This window comes from Helobdella robusta (genome assembly GCF_000326865.2).
Source record: "Helobdella robusta unplaced genomic scaffold HELROscaffold_22, whole genome shotgun sequence".
Classification (NCBI taxonomy): Eukaryota; Metazoa; Annelida; class Clitellata; order Rhynchobdellida; family Glossiphoniidae; genus Helobdella; species Helobdella robusta.
In genome coordinates this window covers 187,341-202,444 of record NW_008704170.1, presented here as the reverse complement: position 1 = coordinate 202,444, position 15,104 = coordinate 187,341, and the positions used below count along the sequence as shown (strand labels likewise).

The 15,104-nt window shown below is 38.0% G+C and overlaps 1 protein-coding gene across 1 annotated transcript; it reads left to right on the top strand.

The window, feature by feature from the left end:
* Positions 1–5,399: 5,399 nt before the first annotated feature.
* HELRODRAFT_111329 (hypothetical protein) lies at positions 5,400–8,979 on the top strand (the record flags this gene model as incomplete). Its single annotated transcript, XM_009018538.1, has 6 exons — positions 5,400–5,603; positions 5,985–6,134; positions 6,608–6,772; positions 7,919–8,173; positions 8,334–8,861; positions 8,884–8,979. 5 exons carry the CDS (start codon positions 5,400–5,402, stop codon positions 8,508–8,510), a joined length of 951 nt encoding a protein of 316 aa, XP_009016786.1. The 3' UTR covers positions 8,511–8,861; positions 8,884–8,979.
* Between the last annotated feature and the right edge of the window lie 6,125 nt (positions 8,980–15,104).

Below are 15,104 nucleotides of genomic sequence, written 5' to 3'. Positions count from 1 at the left end.
TTGTATATATATTTTGGTATATTTTTTTGTTTGTGTTGGTTTTTATTTGGCGTTTGTATGTATGTAGTATATATTTAAGTATATTGTATAATATTTACTCTACACAAAAACGCTTATTGATTAATTAAGTTTATTTTATTTTACGTACTTATCAATTAAGGAATTAGTTAATTAACTAATTAATTTTTCAACATTACACGGATCAATCCTTGCCGTGCCAATTGTTGTTAATTGAAACTGTAACGTTGTGATTTTTTTCAAGCTGAAGCCAGAGGTAAAATAAATATTGGGTCATAACTACGTTAACTGCAACAACAACATCACTAACATCAACAACAACAACATCAACATCACTAACATCAACAACAACATCAACAACGACATCATCAACAACAACAACAACATCAACAACATTAACAACAACATCAACATAGCACAGTCCTATTGACGCCATCAGAGCCATTTTACATAAATTCGGATTACTTTCTTCAGAATAACTACCAGGACAGTAAGAAAACAACATCAAAATCAACAACAAGTCAACAACAACATCAACAACAACAATAACAACATTAACTACATCATCAAAACTATTAACACATTCCTTAGTATCAATTAAACAGTAAAATACCGATACAAAAATAAACATTACATAATACAAGCCAGCAATAACAACATGGCTCAACATTTGGATTAATGTCAACAATTTTTCTGTATAACCAGCAACCAAACCTATCTTAACGACAACAACAAAAACTGCAACATCAACAACAACATCAACAACAACAACAAAGAGCACATCACCAGTCTCAACAACAACATCAAAAACACAATGATTGTTTGTCAGGTATGTTTATAGGACATACAAGAACATACCCTTCAACACCACACACACGCACACATACACACACGTGCGCACGCACACACATTTATAATCACGACACAGATTCTTCAATTTAACATATACAATTATAATTGGCGCAATATGAATTTAAAATCACCGACATAAACATACACGCACACACACACACACACACGCACGCACACACACACGCACAGACAATAGGATATGAACACTTTCTACTTTCGATCATTCCTACTATCCATGCTGTGCCATGCAAGTCTGGGCTACTACTACTGAGTTAACTAAGAGGTTGGCTGACTGGCTGTTTGGATGGTTCTTTGGTTGGTTGGCTGGCTGGTTCTTTGGTTGGTTGGCTGGCTGGTTGGCTGGTTGGCTGATTGTTTGGTTGATTAATTGGCTACTTGGTTGAATGACTGATCGGTTGGCTGGTTGGTTGGTTTTTTTTTATGTAAATTAGATATAATGATGAGAATGATGACAATATGGTAATAATGATGATGATGGGATTATAAAAAGGATAATAATCATTGCCCGACATCTTTATCATCTTGATCATCTTACGGACGACGATGATCACGATGATGATTTAGATTTTTATTAAAATGACCATTAAAAACTTATAATTAATGTCATTAGTTTGATGATGATGATAATGATGATGATAACAACAACGACGATGAAGACGACGATGATGATGAGAATGATGATGATGATAGTTTAGCTGTTTAGACAGTTGAACTTTACAATCATAAAGATGCTCCTTCTCCTTTATCATCTTAAATATTTGCACATTTTTCTTTTCCACAACAACAAATGTAGTAGTGGTAGTACTACAACAACAACAACAACAACAACAACAACAACAACAACAACAACAACTACTACTACTACTACTACTACTACAACTACTACTACTGCTACAACTACTAATACTACTAATACTACTACTACTACTACTACTACTACAACAACAACTACTACTACTACTACTACAACTACTAATACTACTACTACTACTACTACTACTACTGCTGCTGCTACTACTAATACTATTACTACTACTACTGCTTTTATTGCTACGACGACTACTACTGCTGCTACTACTACTTTTTCTTCTTACTTATTATTATTATTTTTTATTGTTATTGTTATTATTATTGTTGCTGTCATTTTTGTTGTTGTAATCGATTTTTTGCGCTGGATTCATTGTTGTTACGCTGTCGATAACGTCAGATCAGAATTATCGTCATCGTCATCATCATCGTCGTCGTCATCTTCGTCGTCATCTTCGTCATCGTTATAATCATATGAAGGTATTTTCTTAACGTCGTCATCATGGCGCAGTGACGCTATGGAAATTATTATTTTCTTTTCACATCATGATCATCGTCGTCGTCATCATCATCATGATCATCATGATCATCGTCGTCGTCATCATCTCATCATCATCATTATCGTTACTATCATCATTTTTTTTACTGCCTCAGCATCAGCATTATCGTTATGGTCATCGTTATCAATTTACTTTTGCTGAAATTTGATGTTTGGCTTGGCTTCGGTTGTTTTTAAAGGCCTGAATGCTGCAACTGTCGTTTAAGCCATCATTTTTTTGGATTCCAGAGCAATAATGAATTGTTGATCAGAGAGAAATATATTTTGGCCATCATAGCTGTTGGGACATCTGAAGTTTAACAAAAGATAGAATACTTAACTAGATAGAGATCTATCGTATAGACATGAATCGCCTGCTGTTTTTCTTCCTAAATAGCTGGTTTTTCATTCTAAGAAATTAAATTCTTTCAAAATTGTCGGTATTCTGGTGTTCGACTTTCTTCGGTCGAATCGTGGATCGACTATTCAGCTATTCGACTCATCTCTAAATGATCGTCACCTTTGCTGCTGTCATAGTCGTCATCGTCTTCATCGTCCTCATTATCACCGTGATAGAAACTTTTATCCTGTCGAAAATAACTATCAACATATACAAAAATGAAAATAATAATAATTAAAATAATAATAATAAAAAAATGATAAAATTATTATTTATATTTTTAATATTTTATTACACGCAGTAGGTCTCAAAGTCCCATGCATAAACAACCACACCGCCAGCAGCCACAAAGAGGGCGGCGACGAAGAAACGATGACGACGATGACGTTGGTGGTGGTGGTGGTGATGGTGGTGATAATCTTCACGACAGCAAGGATGGTGATGAGGAAAATGAAGATGGGAATGCTGATAATGATCGCGAGACTAAATTCGTCAACAATAATTACAACAACAGCAGCAACAACGACAACAATAATAAAAATAATAATGGCAGTAATAAAAATTACACCAACAACAAGAACCATTCTAATAGTAATAGTAGCTTCAGTAATGGTAATGACAACAACAGCAACAACAACAACAGCAACAACAACAACGTCACCAATAACGTCAATCATGGCTTGAGTTTCATTGGTTAGTTAATTATGACATCACTTTAATGATGTTACTGTAATTACGTCACTTATTACACCACACTAATGACATTAAATTGATTTAAATTACATTAATTACTTTACGTAGATTACATTAAATTAGGCTGGTTACATCAGATTACACTGATTACATTAATTTGATTACCATACCACCAAATGATGCCCATCATCCTTGTTTAGCTCCTCCAGTGTCTCCGTTCTTCCCTCCATTTTATCCATATCTCCCTTCGTTTGTGGCTCCGCCCACTCATCCATTTGTGCTACAAGGTACGTTTCGTTCTTGTCGTCATCGTCATTGTCGTCATCATCATTATTATTATGATGTAGTAATCATCACTCTCATGATCGTCGTCATCGTATTTATCATTGTTCTCATTATTCTTGTTGTTATTTTTAGTTACGCCATTGTACAAATGTATCCAACTGACGTCATCAACTGACGTCATCATCGTCATCGTCGTCGTCGTCGTCATCAGTATTATAATCCTTTTCATGATAATTTTCGCACTTGCTATGACAGTCATCATCGTATTTAATCACAAACATAATCTCCATAGTTATTTATTCTCACCTTCAGTTTGAAATTATTCTCACCTAAAAAACAAATTTTTAAAAACTCCATCACCGGCGTCACGTGACGCCGCAGTGACGTCATCGTCACAATGATAACATCGCCATTATCATCGTCGTCATTAACATAGGACCTCCCTCTCTGCTATCCTCGCCATGGAACAGCATGTTGATTGACAGCTCACGCAAACGATCATTATCACAATCACCCAGTGATCTATTCGATAGCTTGTCCAGGAGTTCGGAAGAGGCGGGGCTTAAAATGTCACTCAACTCCACTAATTCCAGTGGCTCTTTCGGAACGTGTAAGTTGGTGATTGGTCGATAAATGGATGGATGGATGGATAGATTTTGTAAATTGATAGATAGAGGAATGCACAAATGAAAGGATGAATGAATTGATGGGTGGATGGATGGATGGTTTAATAAATGCAATGGATAGATATGATATGATATATATGGAAGGATGGATGAATGGCTGAAAGATCAATCAGTTGCATACTTTATGAAAGTGCATGTTATTGACGAATAAACGAAATTTTTAACGATTTTAATATTGTACGCATTTGATTGACAGCTGTCTCGGGGTTGTTCCCACCCCCAAGCCGTCACCCATTTTTGCAGCCCCACCCATTTTTTAACCCCATGATGTATCCACCTTTCGTGCCTTCGCCATTTCTCCACTTGCCAAAACCATTCGGCGAACATCCATCATCGTCGTCGTCATCATCACCGCCATTTTATTCCCACTACCACCACCCTGCCCCTCCTCCTCCGCAAGGTCCCGTCCCTCCATCTCATCATCTTCCTCTTCATCCTCTCTCACGCCATCATCATAATCATCGACATCAACATTTGGCGGGAAATCATGATAATGATATTTTGAAAGTGTCGAGCAGTACTGTGCTTAATCGGAATGAGGGTGCTATAAAGCAAGAAGTCGATGGTTAGATGGATGAATGGATTGATTGAATGAAAGTTTGAATGAATGATTAAATGAATGAATGAATAATTGAAAGAATACATGAATGATTGATTGAATGAATACATGAATGATTGATTGAATGAGTGAATGAATGAATGAATGATTGAATGAATGATTGAATGAATGATTGAATGAATGATTGAGTGAATACATGAATGATTGAATGAATACACGAATGAATGAGTAGTTGCAGGTCTGATGGTTAATTAACTCAACGATTCATTAACAACTGTGTGTTGAACAACCGGCTCGATGTTTAATTAACTGACTGTGTGTGCCCGGTGCGATAGAATGTTCTTCGATTACGTGATAGCTGGTGGGTAGTTGATCAGTCACACCATTGAACCTCCAGCAGATTACTTCGCTCAACAACCAGTGACAGCCGACAACTGCCAATCTCCTTCCGACAACTTCCACAAAAATATGAAACCCTTCAACATTGAATCATCGACAAAAAGTGGCAGCAGCAACAACAACCACAACACGTCATTACTGATGTCGTCAACTTCAGCATCTGCAGTGGCAGTAGCAGCGGCTTCATCGGCGACGTACACACCACCAGCAACTGCGGGAGCAACGACGTCAACCACCGGTAACAATATTTTCGCGCCGCAAGAAGGCGAACCTGATTTCTACGAGACGAACTGTCATTGGACGGGTTGCTCCATGCAGTTCGACACGCAGGAGCAACTGGTTAAGGTTGGAAGTTTCATCATCTTCTTCATCTTTCTCATCATCTTCATCTTTTTCATCATCTTCCTCATCTTCGTCTTCATCTTCTTCACCATCTTCATCTTCTTCATCATTCTACTGTCATTTCTTCTACTATCATCGTCGTTTTTGTTATCATCATCATCATAACAACAAAAACAGCAGCAACAACAATAACAGCCGCAGCAACAACATCAACATGTTCATCATTATTTTCATCCTCAGACGATCTAACAAGCAGTCCTTCCCACATTATCATCTTTAATTACACCATTACTCATTATTCCCGCTACAAAGTAGTAGCTACTTTCCCGACCACCACAACCACACAACACCACATCCACCACCTCTACCACCACCGTCACACAGCACCTGGCAGACGACCACATCAGCAGCCACAAGAAGAACTTCGTCTGCATGTGGGAGGGGTGCGTCCGGGGGCAGAAACCCTTCAAGGCGCAGTACATGCTGGTCGTCCACATCAGAAGGCACACCGGGGAAAAACCGCATAAGTGCACTGTCAGTTGGATGGATGGATGGACGAACGGACGAACGGACGGACGGATGGATGGATGGATGGATGGATGAATGGATGGATGAATGGATGCCTGGATGCATGGATTAATTAGATGAATAAATCGATGTAAGGGTTGTTTGTTAGATTGACGTCTGAAAGTTTTGGTACAAATTTGGTTGGTGGATTAATTGATTGATAAATAAATAATATGATAATCTCATTCATAAATGTCGTCTCGACCATCACAATCATCATCATTACCACTATCATCATCACTATCATCACCACTATCATCACAACCATCACCATCATCATCATTTCCAGCCTTACCACTTCACCATCATCACCAACATCACATCACTATCTTATTTTCAGCCACACCACATCCTCACCGTCATCACCAATTTTTCCAGCACCACCTCATCGTCATTTCCACCACACCACCACACCACTACCACCACCACATCACCACCAGTATCCTGGTTGCGTCAAAGCCTACTCCCGTCTGGAGAACTTGAAGACGCACATGCGTTCGCACACAGGGGAGAAACCTTACCTCTGCGAGTTCGTCGGCTGCAGGAAGGCTTTCAGTAACGCCTCTGACAGGGCCAAACATCAAAACAGGACCCATTCAAATGAGGTCTTGTCTCCTTAAATTACTGAGATCGTTCCTTCTCTCTTTATTGTCTCTTTCTCTCTTTCTCTCTCTCTCTCTCTCTCTCTCTCTCTCTCTCTCTCTTTTTCTTCCCTTTATAAATGAAAAATTATATACTCTTGAATGTAAAATCATAAACCATAAAATCCAAAATCCAATCCAATCCAATCCAATTGTATTTACTCAATCAGGAAGGATGATTAGAGGAAGGAAGAGGAAAATAGTTTTTGTGTCAGGTCACCGCGACTTTTGAATAACTGAAATTAAAAAAAAAATTCTCTTGAAATGTCGACGCACTGTTTGTGTGTTGTATACGGTGTTCATCCTCCTCATCATCACCTCAATTCCATGTGAAAAGTTCCACGATAACATATAAGTTACATTTAATGCTATACTTGCGTGTGTGTGTGTGTGTGTGTGTGTGTGTGTGTGTTTGTACGTATGTGTATGTACGTCTACGTACGTACGTATGTGTGTGTGTTGTTTAGAGTTGTGCATGTTTGTAAGAAGTACGTATTTGTACGCTCATCTGTGTTTTCTCAAACGGATGCAAGAGTATTCATGTCGCAATTTCCTCAACTCATGGCATCTATCCTATCTTTACGTGCATGAAGTTGCACCATGGTCTTCTATTTTGTTATGTGTTCTAGTTTGACCTACTTATCCCATTAAAATGAAACCCCCTAGCTAACTTACATTACGTCCTATCAACTGTTTGTGCTACTACAACAACAACTCAATCTCGACGGAAATATTTTATCAGCGATCGCTGACGTTGTTGGCTGGGCTGATGCATGCATGTGGCTAAATGCCTTCTGCATCATTCATCATCATCTACCGATTGTCGACCACTGCTCGTTTTGTGCTTTGCCTGGTTATTTTATTCATGATTGCTCGTTTGGTAGGTCGGAATGGCTGGTTATTATTATAACTTTTTAAAGGTTTCAACTTTTTTCAACTCACGACAGGAGATCTGGAGTGCTAAATTTATAAAAACCGCTTTCGATTTCGATTTCAAAAAAGTCTCACAAACATATGTACATATGTACTGTACTACACACACACACACACACACACACACACACACACACACACACACACACACACACAAATTTAAACTACTCATCCCAGAAACCGTACGTGTGCAAAGCGAAAGGATGCACGAAGAGATACACTGACCCGAGTTCGTTGAGGAAACACGTGAAAACTGTTCATGGGGTGGAGTTCTACACCAACAAGAAGCACAAAGGTGAAGGCTGTGGTGAAGATGGCAGCAGTGGTGCTGGTAGTAGCAACAATGGCGGTCGTGGTGGGGGACATACTGACGGCAGTAATAGTGGTAGGGATGGACTGGTCAATTATTCGGATAACTCGAGTTTGTTTCAAGTGAGTTTGTGTTGTTGCTGATGACGTCACACGTGACACGGGTTCATAAATTTTGATGAGAATAAATGATATTGATATTATTAAGAGTCATAAAAACGGCGATCAACTTTCATCACCATCATCGTCGTCGTCGTCACATCATCATCACCATCACCATCAGCCCTACAACAGTTCCTCCTCACCATCATCCGGTCCTCCATCAAACTCCAGCAACAACGGCTATTCAAAGGTGGACGTGGAAACTTTTTCATTGGTCAATCAAATAGTTGACTCCTCCTCCAAGGGTGGGGTTATGCTGCAGGTGACTATCATTATAATGAATCAGTTGATTACATGATTCTGTACGAGCAATGGTGTATTGACTGTTTTGAGATCTTTCTGTACGATAAGGCGTCCTTCGTCATATATCATTTTCTACCTTTTGTTCGCATGTTCACTCACATTCAAACGATTGCTCGCTGATTTGTTCGTTTGTTCGTTCGTTCGTTCATACATTCGTTTATTCATTCACATATTCATTCTTTAGTTAATCATTCATTCATTCGTTTGTTTATTAGACCACTTTAACTATCGTTCTCGCAAGAATGATTGGACGAACGAACAATGAAATGAAATTAGGAACAAGTGAACGATTAATTTATGATCGAATGTATCATTTCTTTCGGCCAATTCAAACGATTCTGTCTCTGTCTCTGTCTCTGTCTCTCTCTCTCTCTCTCTCTCTCTCTCTCTCTCTCTCTCTCTTGCCGATTTATTTTATCTTCTGTTTTTTCATTATTTCGTTCATTAAATCATTTGTCAATTTATTCATTCATTTGTTCTATCATTCATCAATTTATTCACAGAGATATCTATCCATTCATCCATCTACTCACTCATCCATTTATTTATTCACTTATTCATCCGTTCATCCATTTATTTATCTATCTATCTATCCATCCATTCATTTATTCATTTGTTTGTTCGTTTGTCCTTCTATCTTTTTACTCATTCATTCATTCATACATTCATTTATATATTTATTTAATCATTTATTCGTTCGTTCGTTCGTTCGTTTCTTGATTCTTTTATTCATTCATTTATTCATTCATTTATTCATTCATTTATTCATTCATTCATTCATTCATTCATTCATTCACTCACTCACTCCAGACGATGAAGACTGAGAAGGCCTCTCCCTTGTCATCTACACTGGACGTCGTCGTGGATGACGAGTTCAACCTGTCAGCAGTGCAGCAACAAGTTCATGACATTGAAGCCTTCTTCCCCGTTCGTTATCTTATTGTTGTTTTTATTCTTCTTCTGTTTCTTTGTTTTGTTGTTGTTCTTCTTCTTCATATTGTCGTTAATGTTGTTGTGATTGTCGTTACTTTGTTGTTTGTGTTGTTTTTATTATTACGTTGTTTTCATTACTTTTTAAGGAACACTTCTATCAATTATTACTACATTTATTATTACTGTCGCTGCTTATGCTGCTGCTACTACCGCTACTACTTTTACTACCGCTGCCACTACTACTTCTGATGATAACAATAGCAGCAACAATGCGGGAAATAACAATAGCGTAATTTCGATGATCGGCAGATAAACGCGGTTGCCATGGTAACGAACGGCGATGACGATGAAGACATAGGGGTGGTGGCAAACAACTTGGTAGGGCCCCTGAAGAACAAATCCTTCGTACCTTCACTGCCCCCGCTTGGTCTGTTTTTTGTGGTTGCTGTGGTTGCTGTGGTTGTTGTGGTCGCTGTGGTTGTTGTGGTTGCTGTGGTTGCTGTGGTTGTTGGGGTTGTTGTGGTTGTGTGGAAAATGTTGCTGATGGTTAGTTTTATGTTGTTTTATGTTTTGGTTTGTGGTTTTCAATATATTCTTTTAATTCTTCACAATGCAGATCCGTCATACGCAAAATTACTTACATGTTATTCTGTACTTATAATTAAATCTTCGTGCCACGAAGAATGTACCCTACCCATACACCACACGACGCACCACATCATACGCCTGTGATGGCCTCTCATTTTTGGACTGACAATATTCGAACTAGGTCATCGAGCTGAGCTAACCCTGTGACCATATAACTGTTGTTGTTGCTGCTGTTGCTGTTGTTGATACAAATTGGCATATACGAGCATGTAGCACGTCACACAAACAATGGCATTGTAGTAGTCCGTGCGTTTCCGTCCGTGCGTCACAATGCATTCGATCAGATGAGCGTCCAATACACGGCACCACTGCTGAGTTAACTCGCCATTATTTGTAGTTGGTGGTGATATTGAAGTTGTTGAAGATTCAAGATTGGGGTGTTTTTGATGAGGAAGATGATAACGATGTTCATAATGACGATGACGATGGTGTAAACGCTGATTATGACGCTGTTAATGAGGATGATGATGATTAAGACGATTTCAAAATTATTCAACCAACTTACTCCTCCCATCACCACTCATGTAGCTAACCATACGCATCTTGCCACATTCCATCATCCACTAAACCACTTCCTATCGAACAGGCAACAGACGGCAATCGTTTTCATCAGCTCAACACAACCACAACAACAGCAACAACACACATCTGCACAACAGCAACAACAATAACAACGTTCGAAGAACATTTCATTTCAACGATTCATCGCCTCACGTACGACGACGACCGCCACCACCGACGACGACGACGACAACGTTACTGCCACACAAAAACAACTCCAACCACAACAACAAACTTCGCCACAACAGCACTAACAGTTCTGTCATCAGCTCATACATGGGGAGCATCAGTTCTTCGGATTTTTCAATATCCAACAGTAACAATAATGACAGCAACAACAACAACATCAATAGCAACAACAACAACAACAATATTTTTATTGGCACCAACAACAGCAGCAGCAACATTTTCAGTGGTCGTCGTAGTAGCAGCCAGCCCAGCACAGGCTGCCACAGCAACGACGAATCGACGTCGTATAGATTTGCCGCTGATTCGCCGTACGAATACGATGCTCCGCCCTCTTCCTCATCATCGGTGGGTGGTTGTTATCACCATGGGGACGCCTCCTCCATGGGAGATTTATCACCCGCATACCATCCAAATCATCACCACCATCATCACCATGCATCATCATCCTTGTCCTCTCCATCGCCTTCTAAGAATAGCCTACAGAACGAAGCACGGTCTGGCTCGTCACAGTCAGTCAATTGTCTGACCAATCAGCTTCTAGATCGCTGGAACATCAACAAATCAACGAGCAGCATTGCCTCGCACGACCAGCAAATGCCGTCCAATCAAAATTTTTCTATTCGATCGTCCCGCAGGGGCAGCCTGCCTGTCGTTCATGATCCACTCGTGACGTCGTCGTCACGTGATCGATGTCACAGCTTGGAAAACGATCATGAGTTAAATGGCACGGTGGGCAACAACAATAATAACACCAGCAGTAACATCAATAACAACCTCATTAATAACTTCAATAACAACAGTATCAGCAACAACAACAACAACTTCAATAGCAACAATAATAACATCTACAACAACAACGGCTTAAGTAATATTGTCACCAGCAATGTTGTTGTTTCCAACATAGGTAACAACAACAACAAACCCAACAGTAGTATAAATATGGAAATTTGTTGCAACAATGTCAACACAAGTTTGAGTATTAGCAACAGCAAAAATGATATTTCAATGAATTTTATGACCATTTCGTCTCAGCAACCGTTGCCCCAACAACAACTGCAGCAATTTCCGCACCAACATCTACAGCAACCGCTACAACAGCAAATATTGCCTACCGCTACAAAAATGTACGAGGATGAATTTGAGGATGATTTTTTTATTATACCAGACGAAATGAAAGAATTCCTGAGACAACAAAGGATAGAGAAACGTTTACAAGAACAACAACAGCAGCAACAGCAGCAGCAACAGCAGCAGCAACAACAACAACAGCAGCAGCAACAATTATTGCATGACCAATCTCAACAACAACAACCACGAACACCCGATGAATTAATCACAGCTATGAATCAACAGACATTGCCAAGCCAAAATAATTGCCCAAGTTCAGAAGCGCCAGCCCACTTTTCAACAAATACGCTTACAGCCACGATTTCTTATTCATCATCTGCCGCACTACCGGTGCCTTCGTCTACAGCAACAACAACGTCAGCAAGAAATTTATTGCTTCCAAAGTTGAGTTCCTCCCTTCCACAACTTTCTCGCTCTAGTATTCTCTACTTTCAAGATCAACAGCAACATTTCAAACAACTTTCGCCAAGCCAACCGCAACCACATCAACAATTACAACAACAGCAACTGCAGCAAAAACAATCGCAACAGCATCAGCTACAACAGCTGCAGGCCTCAACATCGCCGCAACAACATTTACCACAGTCGCAACAACTACTTCCAGATAAACAACACCAATATTTGCTGCATCAACAATCTCAAAATCATCAACAACAGCAACAACAATCTCATCCTCAGTGTCAACAACCACCTCAACAACAGCAGCAGCAGCAACTACTGCAACAGTTGCTGCAACAATCGCCTCAACAACAACGACGTCGATCACAAAAGTCATCTCAACCTTCAACACAAACTGAATATTTTCAACCGCAGTTACCGCTACAGCATCCACCAACACAACAACAACTGCCACAAAATCATCAACAACACGCTCAACAAATACAACCAAGTCAGCAACCAATTCATCACCATGATCATCAAAGCCAGCTGAATAACTTGCCATGCCAACAACAACAATGCCAACAGCAACAACAGCAACAACCACAACAACAACAACAATCGCAGATGCACCAACAAATGCAGCAACAACAAAACTATTACCAGCAACACCATCATCATCAACAACAACAACAGAAACAATACTATTACAATGACTACAACCCATACTATTATTATCATCCATATTATTATCAACAACAACAACAGTATCAGCAACAGTATCAGCAACAGTATCAGCAACAGTATCAGCAACAAATGTTTCATTATCAACTAAACAAATCTAACAATATGACTAGCAACAACAACAATAACTGTACAAGCAATAACAACAACATTAACTATTCTTACAACAACAATAATAATAATTTTTACAACGATAACAACAATTATAAAAACAGTCTTCATAATAATAATGATAATAATTGCAACAACAACAAAAACAACAATAATAATAATAATAACAACAATAATAATAACCACAACGTCAGCACCAACAACTCTGCCAGTTTTTTCGATCTGAAGGATCAGGAACAGACCAAGGTAGGTATTTCCGGTTCTTAAAGCGCGATGACGTCAGCTGGTGATCATGATGGTGATGATGAGAATGATGATGATGACGATGATGATGATGATGGCGATGATTATTATTTTGTCGATTATCATGATGATAATGATACTTTTATAGTAGCGATGATGACGATGATGATGTTGTTGATGACGACGATGACGATAATGACGATGATTGTGATGACGATGGAAATTTTTTCAAGGTTTCCAAAGCATCTGATCATCAAAGTAACTCTTATGACGTCATCAGTTGCAGAAACAACAACAGAAACAACAACAATATCAATAACATCAACAACAACGACTCGAATAACGTTAATAACAACACAAATAGCATCAACAACAACAATCTCAACGTTAACATTAGTGCTATACCTACCAAGCAACATCATCAACAACAACCACAACAACAACAACGTCATGTCCAACAACTACAAAATTATTCTACTATGCAACCACAACAAACACAGCTACAACAAACGCAACATGAACAGCAACAACAGCAACACCAATATCATTTATATCAACAACAACAACAACATCAGCCGTATTTTGACAATTCATTTCTATCCAGCCATAACAACAACAACAACAAATATTCTTGCCAAAATAATTTGCCATTACATCAACAACGACAGCATCATCAACAACATCAACAACAACAACAACATCATCAACAAGCACATCAACAACAACAATAACAACAACAACCAAATTAACAAAACCAACAACATTAGCATTGTTAACAATTTTTTCGTCGTTTTCGTGTTACTGGTAGGCACATTAGCAACAGTGTCTTTCTAATTTTAGCACACACAGCATAGCAACCCAAAATCAAAATTACGACGTCACGATATGAAAAACACTACATAACGCCAAGATCTTTCTGCGATTAAGATTGTGTTGTCAGAATGTTCGTTCGTTCGTTCGTTTGTTTGTTCGTTTGTTAACATTTTTAGCTGTGAAAAAATTATTTTTTTTTTATAAGTTTTTCTTATCATTCACCGATAATGTTATTATTATCTTATTTTTTCTCTCTTTTCTTCTTATTATTATTGTTGTTGATGCTGTTGTTATTGTTGTTATTATTATTATAAATTTTTTTATTAATATTAGTAATAATAATAATAATAATAATAATGACAAACAGTTTTTGTTATTACGAGTTTTTGTTAGTTCCATCATTGCCATCAGCTTTTCTTTTTTTTATTCAATTTTTTGAATTATCTTTTCGATTCACTTTGTTGTTATTGTTAATAATAATAATGATAATAAATAATAATAATATTATTATTTTATTATTATTTGTTTTTTTTATTATTATTGTTATTGTTATTATTTTTTTATTTTTTGCTGTAACCTTGTTTACGCTTTCTTCTTTTCCCATAGCTCTCTAAGCCTTTGATAAAGTGCCTTATCAAAACAACAACAACAACAACAATAATAATGATAATAATAATAATAATAATAACACCAAATAATAATATAATTATAATAATGATAATAGTAAAGACAATAATATTAATTTTAAGTATATAAAAGAAAACGTAGCTATCAACGTGTAGATATTTTGTCTACTGTTATATATATATATATATATATATATATATATATATATATATAA